A 15,757-nucleotide genomic window follows, 5' to 3' on the forward strand; every position below is an offset into this window, starting at 1 on the left:
AAACTGCTTTGGTTGCCCTGTATGACGACCTCCGTTGGGAGAGGGATGGGAAATGTGTCCCTGTTAATTCTCCTCACCTCTGCGGCTTTCAATACCATTGACCATGTTATTCTTCTGGAGTGACTGTCCAAGTTAGGTGGATCAACAATACAAGTAAATCAAAAACCCCTGTGTTGCAACTTGAATGCTGAATCAAAAAACAAAGCAACACGAGACCACAGGCAAATATTTTGTCGAGAAAACTTGTACGTAACTTTTATAATGTAATAAATGATTCAGCATTCAAGTTAGGTGGATGGCACTGTTTTGCGGTGGTTCCAGTCCTACTTGGATGGACATTTCCTGAGGTTTATGGTTGGGGAGTGTTCTTCAGCCCTATGGAGCCTTCAATGTGGGGTTCCTCAGGGTTCAATTTTATCCCCTATGCTGTTTAACACCTACATTAAGTGGCTGGGTGGGGTTATCTGGGGGTGGGTGGGAATATGTTGTCAGCAATATACTGATGACACACAGCTCTGCTTCTCCTTTACATTTGCAGGTGTGGCAGTGGATTTGCTGGACCATTGTCTTGCCTTGGTAGTGGACTGGATGGGAGCCAACAAACTGAAGCTCAATCCAGATAAAACCAAGGCACTGTTAGGGGGCAGTTCCCTAGATTGGTTGAATGGGAGGTTGTCTGTTCTTGATGGGGTTATGCTCCCTCTGAAGCAGTAGGTACACAGCTTGAGGGTACTTAGATCTATGGAGGAAGGGTGATATACTACGGTAAATGAATGAATGAATGTAAAGTAATAATACGAAGGAGCAACATATTACTTACCTGGGAAACCCAGCCAGATGGGTGGGGTATAAATAATAAATATTATTATTATTATTATTATTACTACTATAGCAGGCTGAAAAATTGCTTCTTGCCATGCTACTTTAAAGAGATTAACAGACAGATGCACAAATTTTCCTTCTCTAAAGTGCCCCCCATCACCCCATTTTCGATACCAGATTTTCTTCTTAAATTCTTTCTACTTCTATTCCCTTATCAGTTTAGGAACATTAGATCACCTGAGAAGCCACTAAAATACTGAACAGAACTCTTCTGATGCAGGTACATTGAGTCAAACAGAATATTGGGGAACATACAAACATATAATTTGAGCAGAAGGGTCACTGAACAGAATTTGAGCAGTAGCCTCCTTTTGTCCATTATGAAAAAAGATAACTAGGAAAAGATTTACTCTTGTGCAGCCTCCGCCTCCAGCTTGAACAGAATAATAGAATCATAGAGTTGGAGGTAATCTCAAGGGCCATCTAGTTCAACCCCTCCAATATAGGTATCAAAGTTATGTTATCTCCAAGCATTCTATGGCCTTTTAAACGTGTTTGTGGCACAGGGGTTATTGGTTTGTTTTTTGCTTTAGTTTTATTATGTAGTTTGTGTTCTCATTTTGTATTTTTATGTTGTGAACTGCCCTATGTAAAAAATTAATCAATCAATCAGTCAGTCAAATGACTGGGGCTCCTCTGGTGCCCGCAAGTTAGGGACACAGCCTGAGAATTTTTCTAAGGTATGCCCTGGAGGCAGACCTGCTAAGTGCTCTCCCTGGATACTAGGGCCATAGAATCATAGAATCATAGAGTTGGAAGAGACCACAAGGGCCATCCAGTCCAACCCCCTTCTCAGTAGTTGCTGTAGGGGATAGGGGTGTCTGTTTCCCTAGGTCTCTTGGCTCTGGGAGATTTGGACCATCAGTAGAGGATGAGATATCTGGGTTTGGGTCAGGGGTTAGTGTGACAGTTCCTTCAATTTAAGGTAAAGGTAAAGGTACCCCTGACCATTAGGTCCAGTTGCGGACGACTCTGGGGTTGCAGTGCTCATCGCGCTCTATAGGCTGAGGGAGCCGGCATTTGACCACAGGGCAGAAGCTGAAAATAAGTTTATGTGTGCAATAGTCCTGAAAAGTCCTTATAGCGCTCACATGAAAAATGAAGTATTTATTTTAAAAAATGTGTTATTTTATTTTTTAATGATATGAACCAATTTTTTTTCTTTCTTCCTAAAAAAATAACAGAATAAGAACAATGAAGCCAGCCAAAGTGAGAATTAAGGATCAACCACTATATTCCTCATTTAATGAAAAGAGGAAAAGTAAACAGGGCTATGAACCTGGGCAAATGCTTTTATTGCCTTCAGTTCCAACAGAATCTGTTGCACAGTACTCTTTAGCCCTTCCATCAACAAATAAAGATAGAGTGCTAGATGAAATGGACGTTCTTAAGAATATCACTGTGCATCTAAATGAGGTAGGACAATCACTGAATTTTTGCATGTTCATTCTGTCTTGACTGTTGAATTCAGTATGCCAACATAGTTTGCATCCTAAATTCCTCCCTCTAAATGTTTCCTTGTAAGAATTGTAAGAATTAAGAGGAATTCCTATTTGAGTGGACACTATTAACTACCAAGGAGTTCAGAACCCCGAAAAGATAAGCAGCTTATTAAAACTCAATCTATTCCTGGTAATATACCAAATCATATGCAACTTAAAAACTTGGTGCTAGTGTCATGGCTAGGAAGAATAGCTATTACAAAAATTATAAAACCTAGAATCAGTTTTTTCTTTTGAGATTACCCTATCATGGTTCTTTTCAGTGGGGTGCCTGATGATACTGTGATGTCAGATGATTGAAAGGTGGGCAGTCCTGTCTATCTATCGTACTTTGGCTAGGGGGATAGGAAGGTGATAATTGGTTATGGCTGCTGGATCTAGTTCGAACCACTGTTGTAAAGTGTCAGCAAATGATGTAAGATCCCAAGAAGTATAAAACTTTTTCATGTTCCAAACTAACTTATGACACAATATTATTCAGCAACTATTCCACCTTCCTGAAACAAACATTTGTACAATAGACCACTGCCTTTATCATCAGGTAAAACAATGACTTTTGGCACCAGGCATCTAGTATAATACAAGTAGGGGGTATGACTAGTGAGAGATAATAAAAATCATTTGGCACTTTCTGCAGATTGTACACAAAATGGAAGGTGTGTATGCAAATGAAGAAATAAAAGAAGAAGAGGCAGCGGCAGTGGCAGCAGGGGAACCTACAGCACCTGTATGCTTATTGAATAATTTCACATATTCTTTTAATAGGTTTCATGTTTGCTAGTTGTGTATACTGTATTGATATACTGTCTTACAATAGTATATAAATATAATAGTTCTTACAAATAGTTGCTGAAGGATGGATAACTGTTGACTGCCAATTATACAGTGGTACTTTTTTGTCCTAAACCAAGGATGGGAAATGACATCTCTGGGAGCAAGATGTGTCCCTCCAAGCCTCTCTCTGCAGCTTTCACTATTCTTCCCAGGTCATGCCCCCTTCCTTGGTCACACCCCTCACTGGTCCTCTGTGTCATCCTCTTTGGGGGTTGGCTGGAATTTGTCCTTGAACTGTGACAATTCATCTTGCTTATTAGGATGGTGGATAGAAAGCTGTGACTGCAGGTAGAAACTTCTGAGTTCTGTGTGAGTGTAGCTTACTGTACAAAAGCAAGTCAAATTTGTTTGCATCTGGTCCCACTCACCTTAGTCACTTGTTCTGCAGACCACTGGCCTGTGAACCCCACTCCTGTTCTAAACGATGCAATGGTGTTAAATATTTGAACAGCACTTTGTTCAAAAAGTAGATGTTACACAATTTTCCACAATACAGTATTTCTCCCCAAATACTAGATTCAGGAAAGGGCAACCAAAATGGTAACAACACTAGAACATTTCCCCTATGAGTAAAGATTACAAAATTTTAGGGGCTTTCAAATTTAGGAAAAAAGACATGTAAAAGTTAATATGATATTGGTCCCTCTCTAGTGCTAGTATCTGATGCTAAAATCCAGTGTCATCTGATGAAGCTTAATATTATAAGATTCAGGACAGATAAAAAGAAGTATTTCTTTTTAATTCAGTAAGTGATAGCCATGATGGCCGGACCTGCTGCCAGCATCCACCTCTTACCCTTAATGTTGCAGGTCTGGCCATCATGGCCACCACTTAATGAATTCTGTAGCTTGGGTATCACATTTGTGAAGAAATACTGTAAGGTTGAAGTGGTGGCAGAGAATAACTATTTATGCTGCCATATAATAGGCTCAATAATGCATTTTATTAGTTTTTCAGTGAATGCCACTTCATTCTCTCAACTTGCTTTGTTTGTTTATACCAGGGAGCTCAATTAGCTTTGCTTAGTAGGAGAATTTACATGACAGTGATTGTCTCCACAGCTAGAGCAATCTTTACATTCCACAAAGTGACAAGGGAAATTTATGTTTTATCATGAAAATGGCAATAGGATCTGGGGAACAGGAGAATAACTTCCTTCCTGGTTTGGGAGTTTGCATTTCACTGGGACTTGCTACTAAGTAGATGGGCATAGGATTGAAATCTAACTAACTGCCTCATTCTTTTCATTTTACAGAAAATGCAAATATTTAATTTGAAGCAAAATAGCTGGTTCAATATGTTAAAAAAATAAGAACTGAAACAAAGCTAGTATGGGTTTCAGAAGTATTCTAACCAAATAAAGATTACATTTTAAAGAAATTAAAGTCAGAAAATGCTGTAGAAATGTTTTTCCCCTTTGCTAGAAGGAAGAACTTGAAGATATGACTACTTTCCTGATATGTTGTTCACAACTCAGTAACCAGTTAGATTGTGCACTTCGTGAAGAAAAACAAGTATGTACTATGAAATATAAACAATAAATACAAATTTATTTTGCTGTTGGATTTTCTTTCTCTCTGTACTTAGTAGGTTTTTGTCTTATTCTAATAAATATTTAGCCTGTTCTGTTACCAAGTGCAACTGGAACTCAGCACATTTCCCAATACTATGTGTGTAATTTGACTCTTCCCTGAGCTATGTGAACACACTGCTATTGTGGTAAACAGAAAGAGAGTCTCTCTCTTAAGGTGAACTCGCTGTTGATCCTAGTACTGTACATACCATTCACAAGCAGGAATTGGTTACATATGTATGATGAAATCCCTGGTTGATGCCATATCGAGTGCAGATGAGACAACACATATATTATAGTCATTAATCAGCCCTTGAGAGCGAATGGTTACCACCAACAAGAATATTCTGTTGTGATTAAGACAAATACCCTCTTTTTCATTTAAGCATGGCCCTTATGGCAAGAACAGAATAAGCTTATTAAAATAGAGTAGTCAACTACTGTAATCTTGTAATAGGAACACTAGCTGATATGATCAAGGATGGTGCATTAAAATTTATCACTTGTTATTTTGTTATTGTCAGCTCTATTCCATCTCCTGGTCCCAGCAGTCCTGAAAACCCAAGGTGGTCTCAGAGTACCCCAGGTGGGGAACTTACACAAAAGAGTTCAATTGCCCCCTTTCATTATAGTACTACACTAAAGTTCTCATTTGATCTTGAAGTCATCACAGAATCAGTGGTGTACCTATGGGTTGGCTAGATTGGTCATTGCCAAGGGCACAAGCCATGAGATGTGTGTGCAAAAATAACGGCTCTCCACTCTGGCTCAGAGTGGCTAGGAGACCGCTGGCCCACTTTTGTGCTCCCTGGACCACTCCTCCACTGCTCTGTGTGGTCAGCATCTCTTTGCCAAGGACACAAGGGACAGGGAGGGAGGCACTGATGCAGCTCCTTGCCAAGGGGGCAAGGGAGCCTAGGTACACCTCTACACAGAATGAAATGCATGTATGAAAAGGGTAGTTATTTACTGTGAAAACCTTGTGTTATATGTACAGTACAAAGATTTTTTTTTTTTTTTGGTGTTAAATTGTAACAGAAACACCTAGTGATTTTAATTTTCTTTCTTAGATATTAGAGTCATTGCTTCAGGTAAGAAATTCATTCATTCATTTATTAATATTTTTATAACCTGTTGTATTTTTGAAAAAATAATAATTTGTCAATGCCTAATTTTATTTATTTATTTTTCTTCAAGTGGTTTGAAAAGGAGGTCCATGAGATGGAAGAGGTAAACTAACATTTGGAAAGTTGGTTGATTAGTTTTTATAGGAAATATGTGGAAAATATTGTTGCAGTATAAAGCATTGTTACAGTGAAAAGCATTTCTGTATATGCATTGTTGCTTCTTCTTTATGATTAACTTTACAACATCAATTTCAGCTGAGTATTTTTAAAGCTATTTTATTGTTAGTAATTGTAAACCAGTCTGTGATATTCTGTCTGCCGAAATAAAATGAGTTGAACATCAATTTCAGTGGAGTTTGCTCCCATGTAAGTTTAAATAGTTTTGCTAATTTAGTGATTGCTATTTAGGTTGCATGCATCTCTTGAGTGTGCTCAAGTAAAATATTACTTGTTTGCTTGTTATACATATGAAAAAACAACAACCCAGAAATGTTCAGCTTTTACATAAGCACTCTATGCAGTGCAGGGACTTGGGATGCCTCTTCCCGGCTATCCCATTCCTGCAACCATTGCTATGTGGTTTAATAGTCTGCCGTAACAGTAGCTGTGCATCAAGTCAAAGATGAGAACATGCAGAATAGAAGGGGAGCTGCTCAATAAGGTGTCACAGGGAGCAGAGCAAGATTTGTTTGTTGCGTTAGCCTGGGTTAGGCTTCCACTGAGAAGTTTTATAGTTGATCCACCTCTTTCTGACCTGTCAGCAGGGCTTTGAGCTGGATCATTTGAGGAATGATGCATCCTCCTCATGAGTACGGCTCAGTGAATGTTTTCCTCATGAGGCCAGGCAGATCTGAGCTTCTGGTTTTGATTTTCTGTAAAGAAGAGCCTCTGCTCCTGTAGTCCTGGGGTTGAACTTGATGGGTCTGAGCCCAGTCATGGTGTAACAGTTGCTTTAACCCTGTAGCTTCTTTGATGGGTGTATCTTCTAAGATGGTGGTCTCAGGAGTTACTGTTCTCAACTGATTCAGAGGTTTTCAACCTTTTTGAGTCCATGGCTCCCTTGACCAACTACATTCTTTCTGCAGCATCCCTGTGAGGCTCAGGAGCCCAGTTATGTCACCCATTGCCTGCAGAGCTGGCAGCCTCTAATCCTTTTTCGAACACCCTCCCTTGTGGAGTGTTCCCTTAGTCTCCTGTCCCCTCTCTTTGGGAGTCTTCTGGGCAGCTGCTGCTGCCACCCCTGGTATCTGAGCTGCCCTCCCACTGCCCCAAAGAGAGGTGCCCACAGGGGCCTTGGACTTGTCTGTCCATTCCCAACAGCAAGGACTGGCAGACTGGCTGACTGGGCTCCCTCACCCGCTTGCTGGTCAGGGGGTGCTGGCTGCCTCAGCTCCTGGTAACCAGCACCCTCTGACCAGCCCCAGAGGCACCATTTCCCTGGGGAGCTTGTAGTCAGGGCTGCTACAGTAAACAGCACACAAGCCTTTGGGAAGCAGAGACTCGAGAGGGCATCAGAGGAGGGAAGGAAGGAAAGAGGGACAGAGGCTAGTGTTGCCTGCAGCACTACTGACTATCATTCAAGGCACTCCAGGGTTGAAAACCACTGCTATAACTTCATCAGCAATAGGGTCAGTACTTCTGAGGACTTGCGTAGCTCAGGTCTGGTCCCCCAGTTAACAAATAATCTAAGTTAATAGGATAATATATTGTGCTAATATGTTGATATCTATTTTTCAGATAGGCGAGGAAGAAATTATTCCAGATTGGCAAATTCCAGTAGCTGATAAAAACATATCAAATAACATTAATAAATTACTGAACCGCATCCAAAAGCTTGAAGATTTGAAAGGCCGTATTCAAGAACTGCCCAAGCTTATTCAGCTTTCTGCTCCTAAACAGTAAGAGTGCTGTGAAATAGTTAGGTTTAATAGCAATAAAATATAGATTTGTTATATCGATTATAGAAAAATATTTTATTAGACCTTTCCATTTCCTGAAGCACAATCAAGGCATTTGCTTAACAATCATGAAAGACTAGAAACTATAACATTATCACCATCTGTGTACCTCTTTAAAGGTCTAACAGTATGAGGGGCTGAAGAATTCTGGGGGAAAACCCAAAGTATATGTTGTTTGGTTGGCTGATTATATCTTGTTATGAGTCTGTTTCCAGAACACTAAAGATTAAGCATGAGCTGTTTCCTTCCCCCCCCCCCCAAAAAAATTATTGATTTTCCACAAAAATTAACAAATACCATCACACAAAACAACAACATATAACATATAATCAAAGAAAAAACAAATATAACACACAACATGAACTAAATAAAGAAAAGCAAATACATACCTACAAACAGGAACACACCAACTATTAATTTGATCTAGTTCCAAATCTTATTAAGGGGACTTCCCCCGTTCTCTCTCCTGCGTTCAGTTCTAATTTACTTTAGTAACATCACTAATTATTTTAACCATACATTCACTAAATTTCTTAACCTTTATCTCAAAATCTTACATCACATAACTTCTGACAAACAATATTACCTCTTATTGCCAATTTTAACTTCTTATAACCTTTTCTTTCTCTCAATACCATAAAACTGCTGCATTTCCTAGTCTATTTTCACTCTCTGACGTCGGGGTACCGTGGTAGGCCTTCCTGGTTAATCATATCTGTTCTTTCATCCTACCCCACTTTTTGCCATTTTCTCTCCTACCGTCTCAATCACCCACCAGGCTTCCCCCCATTCTCTTCCCAACCCAAAGTCCAGAATGTCCACTTTTCCAAAACATCCAAAAATCAAAGTATTGTCCCAAAGCTTTTTTGCTGAGCCATTCAGAGAGAATAGTACATCACCACCAAGCATCTCCAGATCCATCTTCAAATTAAGTTGCGATTGTAGTTCCCAAAATTGTTGCTCCTGCTCCTCTGGGCTCCCACCCCAAAGGGCAGTTATAACGTCGCGATAACCGGACCTGGACTTCTCACGTCGACAGGGCCTTCCCTCATCCTGGAGTTGCGTGTTCTCCTCTTCCGATGAAATCCCTGAATAGCACTCACAAATTAAGTCTTTAAGTTCTTTAAGTTCCTTAGCCAAGTTCAGGGGTCTGCAACCTTTAAGACAAAAAGAGCCACTTGGACCCATTTCCAAAGGGGAAAAAAAAAACCTGGGAGCCGCAAAACCATTGCGACATTTAAAACAAATATAACACTGCATATATTGTTTCTTATCTTAATGCTATATATACAGGATCATGCAGTCAGCTGCTATAGCTGCTATATCAATGAAAAATATGAGCATGTCTGATCTGTGACTTTTGATGGCTAGTCCCAGTTATTATTCTCTAATGAGGGGAGAGAGATGCACCCCATATGGTCCCAAATGCATGTATGCTTTGCTGCTTTTGATGCCCCAAATACAAAACCCTCTCGTATTCTGAGCAAGCTTGGGCTTGCTCTCCTGGGTGTTGAATGAAGTCAAGGTGTGCATGTAGGGGTGTGTGTGTGTGTGTGTTTGTTTTGAATCAAATAAAGGGGGTGTTGAATAAACTCAGGGGGTGTGTATGTGTGTTGAATCAAGTCAAGGTGTGTGCGTGTGTGTACGGGGGTGTATGGGTGTTCTCCCAGGCTCCCTTTAAAAAAAACGGGGATAAGCCGCTCTGAAGGGGCACCATGCACCCCTTCACAACGGCTCATCCCCGCTTGCTTTGAATGGAGCTGGGGAGGAGGGGTGAGCTTTCACCCCTGTCCCCAGCTCCCTTCAAAGCAAGCGGGATGAGCACAGGGCGTGGGGTGGTGGAGAAAGCAGCATCCCGGCTGCTTTCTCCACCACCCCGCGCCCAGCCGCCGATCCCAAAAGCCTGCTTTTGAGATCGGCGGGAGGGCGCAGAGTGGAGAAAGCAGCCGGGATGCAGCTCTCTCCACCCTGCGCCCAGCCGCGGATCCCATTTTGGGATCGGCACACAGGGCGAGGGGTGGAGAAAGGTGCATCCCCACTGCTTTCTCCACCCTGCGCCCTGCTGCCGATCCCAAAAGCCTGCTTTTGAGATCGGCGGGAGGGCGCGGGGTGGAGAAAGCAGCCGGGATGCAACTCTCTCCACCCTGCGCCCAGCCGCCGATCCCATTTTGGGATCGGCACACAGGGCGAGGGGTGGAGAAAGGTGCATCCCCACTGCTTTCTCCACCCTGCGCTCTGCTGCCGATCCCAAAAGCCTGCTTTTGAGATCGGCGGGAGGGCGCAGAGTGGAGAAAGCAGCCGGGATGCAGCTCTCTCCACCCTGCGCCCAGCCGCGGATCCCATTTTGGGATCGGCACACAGGGCGAGGGGTGGAGAGAGCTGCATCCCCACTGCTTTCTCCACCCTGCGCTTTGCTGCCGATCCCAAAAGCCTGCTTTTGAGATCGGCGGGAGGGCGCAGAGTGGAGAAAGCAGCCGGGATGCTGCTTTCTCCACCACTCCGCGCCCTGCTGCCGATCCCAAAAGCCAGGCAGGGGGGCGCAGGCGGGCCAAAGTTCCAGTTCCAAAAAATTCCTTTGTTCTGAAGTCATTTCTAAGTCTGTAGGCATCATGAAAAACGAAACCGAAAAGGGCAGCAGTAGGCAGGAAATAACAAAGTTCAGTACTTTTCCATCCTCAAATTCCAATTACAGCCGCCATTTCTCCCTAATCAGAGCGCAAATTTTTTTTAATCCACTGTCTCTCCAAAGAAAATACTTCCAAAGTCTCAGTCCTCCCCAGAGGGGGATCTTTTAATCAGTCAATCTCAAAGTCCAAAAAAAAAAACTTTCTATCCAAAAGTAGCAGCAGCCAGATTCAATGTTACAGTCTACAGTCACAGGGAAGAGGAACGGACTCCCTCTTTGACATTCCTCCCCAGAAGCCAATTGAGAAAATTTTAGAGTCAAATAAGCCTCCGTACTTACATCTTACGGGTTTCTTTGTATTACAGTCCAAATGAGGAAAAACGAGGCGTTCAAAAGCCGGCGGCGGCCGCCGCTTCGTTTGCCCGGTTGGGGACAGCCTCCACAGCCCCACGACGTGGCCCTTTCACTCGGGACTCCCTCTTACGAAGGAATCCCGAGAAAGGGTCGCCGCAAAGGGGCCCGCTGGAGAGCCCTGACCGTGGGACGCTCCTCCCGCGGCTTCCTGGAGCCCGCTGTGCGGTCGCGGTGCTCCTGGCCCCCGGGCAAACCGGAGTCGCTTCGCTGCCGAAGCGACTCCCAGCCGCCGGCAATGGCGCCCTCGCCGGAAGTCCTAAGCATGAGCTGTTTCCTATGTAATACTCTAATTATTATAGTGGATCTTATTAGTTAATATAAGAATGCATTTTGTTCACCAAATGTAACCTAATTATATAAAATTAGAAATTTAATTTTCTTAAAAACTGACTTTCAGCTTGTAAAATTAGATTTAATATTTATAATATTTCACATTTTGACAAATACTTCATATTTTGACAGTGAAAAGAAAAAAACATTAACCCCTGTGGCTCCTGCTCCAAAAGACCCAAAACATATTATTGAAGGTAAGGATTGTGATTTAATATGGAGACAAAGGAAGCAAAATATATGTTTTGGGTGGAGTATGAGAAATAAGAAATAAGTTGACTGTGGAGCATGCTGGACAGGTCATAAGGAGGCTGAAGGAAGCTGGGCTAACAAGGTAGGAAATTGGGGACATGGAATGTAATATATAATTTGCCTTATAAAAATGGAGTGTAATCTTGATTTATTTGAAACTCTATGCTTTCTTTAAATAATTGCTGTATTTATATTATTTTGTTTCCTTATTTTCATAATGATGCTTGTAATTTCTGCATATGTTAGGGATGGAAGAATTTGTCAATTTTGCTTCTCCTGGTTTTTCCATATGTCTTCAACAATTTGCATATTTCTATTTTAAAAATCTTTACAACCTCCCCCTAATTTTTGTTTGAATTTCTCTTAATATAACACATTTTAAGTGGTTTTGACTAATGTACACATTTGCAAGCAATTTCTCATAACATAAAGCGTATTGTATGTTATTTTCATTAATATATGGTTTGTGTGTGGGGTGGTGGTGGTTATATCACTGTCTTATGTGCAGAGAGAAGGCATTCAACAAGGTCTCAGTCAGTTGGCTACTCTTCCTTAGCCTGTTGGCTTTAAATGCAAACTGAATTGAATTTATCCCCCATACCTAGTATATATGTTTGTTTATGTATTATTTGTATTAAAAACAAAATTAAGCAAAGAAAACCACTTTGCCAGACTTGGAACTACAATATTTTTGGTTGAGGCTTGGAGTTAATGAGACTTACTAGGAGTAAGTTTCATAAATGGCTACTGTCATCTAGAGGAGCACTGTTAGTTGTCCCTCATGCTACAGTGGCCCATCTGGCCTCCACTAGATATCAGGCATTTAGTGCTGTCAGGCTGATGCTCTGGAAAACACTTTAGTAGGCACCCATGATTTTGACTTGAAAACTTTTTATGCTGACACACCTTTGCAGCTGTTTAAATTGATTAGCCATTCACTTTAATGATTATTTGTATTGCCTTGAATGCTGTTTTGTTTTGTTGCCGTAAACCACCCTGATACTATGATTTAGTGGTATACCTACCCATCTTACAGCACCAATCCCATTTGAAACACAACTGCAAAAATTGCATATCGGCTGAAAAAATCAGAGACATCGCTTCCCTTTCTCCTCTTTTGGTAGCAAGAAAGAAAGGCCCCCAGGAAGGTCCTGATGGCCCTTAGTTTCTCAATGTGCACCAGGTCATTATTTCTGGTACAGTCTCTGTATGCTGAAGGGTTATAAAATGGAGTTCTTCCTGCTTCCTGTCACTGGAGCACTGCTGCTGATGTCCTGGTTGGATAAATGATGTTTAAGGAGAAGGATGTATGTGTTGGGGGTTAAGGAGTTGTAGAGCTGGGTAGGCACAAGGGAGGGGGTGCAGGGGAGGGGGGTGAGTGCAAGGGAGTGGGGCCAGGCAACTTCTGAACCTGGAAAATACGGTAGGTGGTTATTTCTTAGGTTTTTTTAAAACAATAAATAAATTTTGACTTATTTTCTAAGTTAGTTTTTCATGAGCTGATGAGAAGTAGCTAGAAATTTAAAAAGGAACATTATAACTACCCATTTCTTCTTTATTTTGTTCCCAAATCATAGCCTATTTAGTAACACTGTTTCAGAGAAAGGTCAGTTGGCACCATCATTTCATTGATTTGTTTTAGGGTTTAAACCTAGCCAGCATGGATAAGAAGAAAAAGCTTTCTATTTTACAAGTTTATTTATTTATTTGACATTTGCTTATGAATTACTGTATATACATTTGAAGAACTGCTACAATAGTTTAAACTGAGTAATAAAATGTTCTGTTTCAGAACTTGCTATGAAACATGCAACTGAGGATGTAATGAATATGGTACAAGTTTTCCAAGATGATACAGGCCAACGTAAGTTCTTTAGAATTTGAAATGGCAGTGGCTGAAATCTCAGGGCATGATCTGGTCAACATTAACCACTTTAATATCCCAGTGGAGGAGTGGAGAATCAGAATCATTGGGGGGGGCGGGGAATTAGAACCAGGAAAAGCCAGTCTGGGGCTGGAACAAATGGTGGGAAGATCCAGAATGAAAAGTGGATGGAGCCACCCCTTTTCTCTCATAATTTGTGGCACCCCTTTTGTGAGTCTTCCTCTTTCTGTTACTTCCTTTGTCTACCCCTTTCTGCTATCTGCTTCTACCTGCCACCACTTCCTCTGCCCAGGGGTGCCAACTTGAATAAAATATTGGGGAGGGGGGCAAGTAAGTCCTGCTCTTCATGATCAATCACATGACACTATATAGCACACCATTTGAATGGCAATGCCCATTAACTGGGGAGGCAGTCCCCTCAAATATTTTACTGGGGAGCTGAAGACCCCTTAGCCCCTAGGAGTTGGCTCCTATACCTCTGCTGCTGGTGAAGTCTACCATTCATGCACCCCACAGAGATCCACTGGCCCTACTCATCCCTGCATTTGCATGGTCAATATGTTTATACTCCTACTCACATGACAAGTAGCCTGCATATTCTGCCCTGAGTAGATGTTGGGTTCGTTTATAAGAGATGCCTGTGATCCTCCAGTTACCAATAATAGTTGAGTGAAGGTTAGGATAGATCCTTGGTGGAGAGAGGCAGTGATGGTGGAAGCTTGACCCTGTTTCCACCAGACCTATTTGTGAGTAATTGAACAGGTGTGGCTGATTTTATAAGCCCCCCTTTTCAATTACTAACAATATCTCCAGAGTAGGATGTGAAAAATCCTTGCCTGTATGGGTCATGGCACTGGAAGACCTAAAGTTTCTGTTGAATTCTACATTTATATGTGTATGTTACATTGCATTGAATAATAGAACAAATCTATGTCCTGCATAATAAATATTTAAGTTGTATTATTAACTGGTGCTGGTCACTTTGGATACCCATTTCTGGGGCAAACTAAAGGCTATAAACTTAACTAAGTAGCTAAATATTTTATTTTGTTGTTGTTCAGAAACAATGGAATCAATGAATAATCGCATGCTAGAAATAATGAAAGTATTTGAAAGACAGACAAACAAGTTACACAGGTACATAATATATTTGATATGTTACATAGAAAATCTGTACAGTATTAATGCATTACAGGAGTACAGGCAATAACCCGGGTCACAGAACCTTGAGCTTTTAGCCAAGATGTGCCACAGATTCCAGGTGCATATGCCACTTGTAATCCATGCCCAGGTTGGACAATGATATTATAACTTGTAGAAACTTGTATTTCCAGTTAATTATATTTTGGCACTTCTGTAAGCAAATCATCTTTAGTTCCCAGAGAACTATGGCTACCTGTGGATTGTTAAATAGACCTAAATATAAACACAGATTGAGGTTGAATCCTGACAAGACAGAAGTACTGTTTTTGGGTGACAGGGGGTGGGTGGGTGTAGGGGACTCCCTGGTCCTGAATGGGGTAACTGTGCCCCTGAAGGATCAGGTGTGCAGCCTGGGAGTCATTTTGGACTCACAGCTGTCCATGGAGGCGCAGGTTAATTCTGTATCCAGGGCAGCTGTCTACCAGCTCCATCTGGTATGCAGGCTAAGACCCTACCTGCCCGCAGACTGTCTTGCTAGAGTGGTGCATGCTCTGGTTATCTCCCGCTTGGACTACTGCAATGCGCTCTACGTGGGGCTACCTTTGAAGGTGATCCAGAAACTGCAATTAATCCAGAATGCATCAACTAGACTGGTGACTGGGAGTGGCCGCCGGGACCACATAACACCGGTCCTGAGAGATCTACATTGGCTTCCAGTCTGTTTCCGAGCACAATTCAAAGAGTTGGTGCTGACCTTTAAATCCCTAAATGGCCTCGGTCCTGTATACCTGAAGGAGCATCTCCACCCCCATCGTTCAGCCCGGACACTGAGATCCAGCGCCAAGGGCCTTCTGGCGGTTCCCTCACCGCGAGAAGCAAAGCTACAGGGAACCAGGCAGAGGGCCTTCTTGGTAGTGGCACCCGCCCTGTGGAACGCCCTCCCATCAGAGGTCAAAGAGATAAACAACTACCTGACATTTAGAAAATACCTGAAGGCAGCCCAGTTTAGGGAAGTTATTAAAATACATTAGAATATCACAGATTAAAATTTGTTGGAAGCTGCACAGAGTGGCCGGGGAGACCCAGCCAGATGGGCGGGGTACAAATAAATTATTATTATTATTATTATTATTATTATTATTATTATTATTATTATTATTATTATTATTATTATTACTGCATATAATGAAATCTCACACTGTGCTAAATTTAGAGGGTGCTTATGTCCCTT

At 41.8% G+C, this 15,757-nt stretch overlaps 1 protein-coding gene across 1 annotated transcript in view; it reads left to right on the forward strand.

The window, feature by feature from the left end:
- The window catches only part of CCDC7 (coiled-coil domain containing 7), a 162,308-nt gene that overhangs the window by 2,471 nt on the left and 144,080 nt on the right, over positions 1–15,757 (forward strand). The window contains exons 2-12 of the mRNA XM_033165967.1: positions 1,041–1,102; positions 2,067–2,324; positions 2,408–2,411; positions 3,022–3,111; positions 4,643–4,732; positions 5,862–5,882; positions 5,989–6,021; positions 7,656–7,816; positions 11,379–11,443; positions 13,291–13,362; positions 14,445–14,520. Of these exons, the coding sequence (XP_033021858.1) occupies positions 2,077–2,324; positions 2,408–2,411; positions 3,022–3,111; positions 4,643–4,732; positions 5,862–5,882; positions 5,989–6,021; positions 7,656–7,816; positions 11,379–11,443; positions 13,291–13,362; positions 14,445–14,520 (860 nt within the window). The 5' untranslated portion in view covers positions 1,041–1,102; positions 2,067–2,076. The remainder of the gene's footprint in view (positions 1–1,040; positions 1,103–2,066; positions 2,325–2,407; positions 2,412–3,021; positions 3,112–4,642; positions 4,733–5,861; positions 5,883–5,988; positions 6,022–7,655; positions 7,817–11,378; positions 11,444–13,290; positions 13,363–14,444; positions 14,521–15,757) is intronic.

Source organism: Lacerta agilis, chromosome 12 (assembly GCF_009819535.1).
Source record: "Lacerta agilis isolate rLacAgi1 chromosome 12, rLacAgi1.pri, whole genome shotgun sequence".
Classification (NCBI taxonomy): domain Eukaryota; kingdom Metazoa; phylum Chordata; class Lepidosauria; order Squamata; family Lacertidae; genus Lacerta; species Lacerta agilis.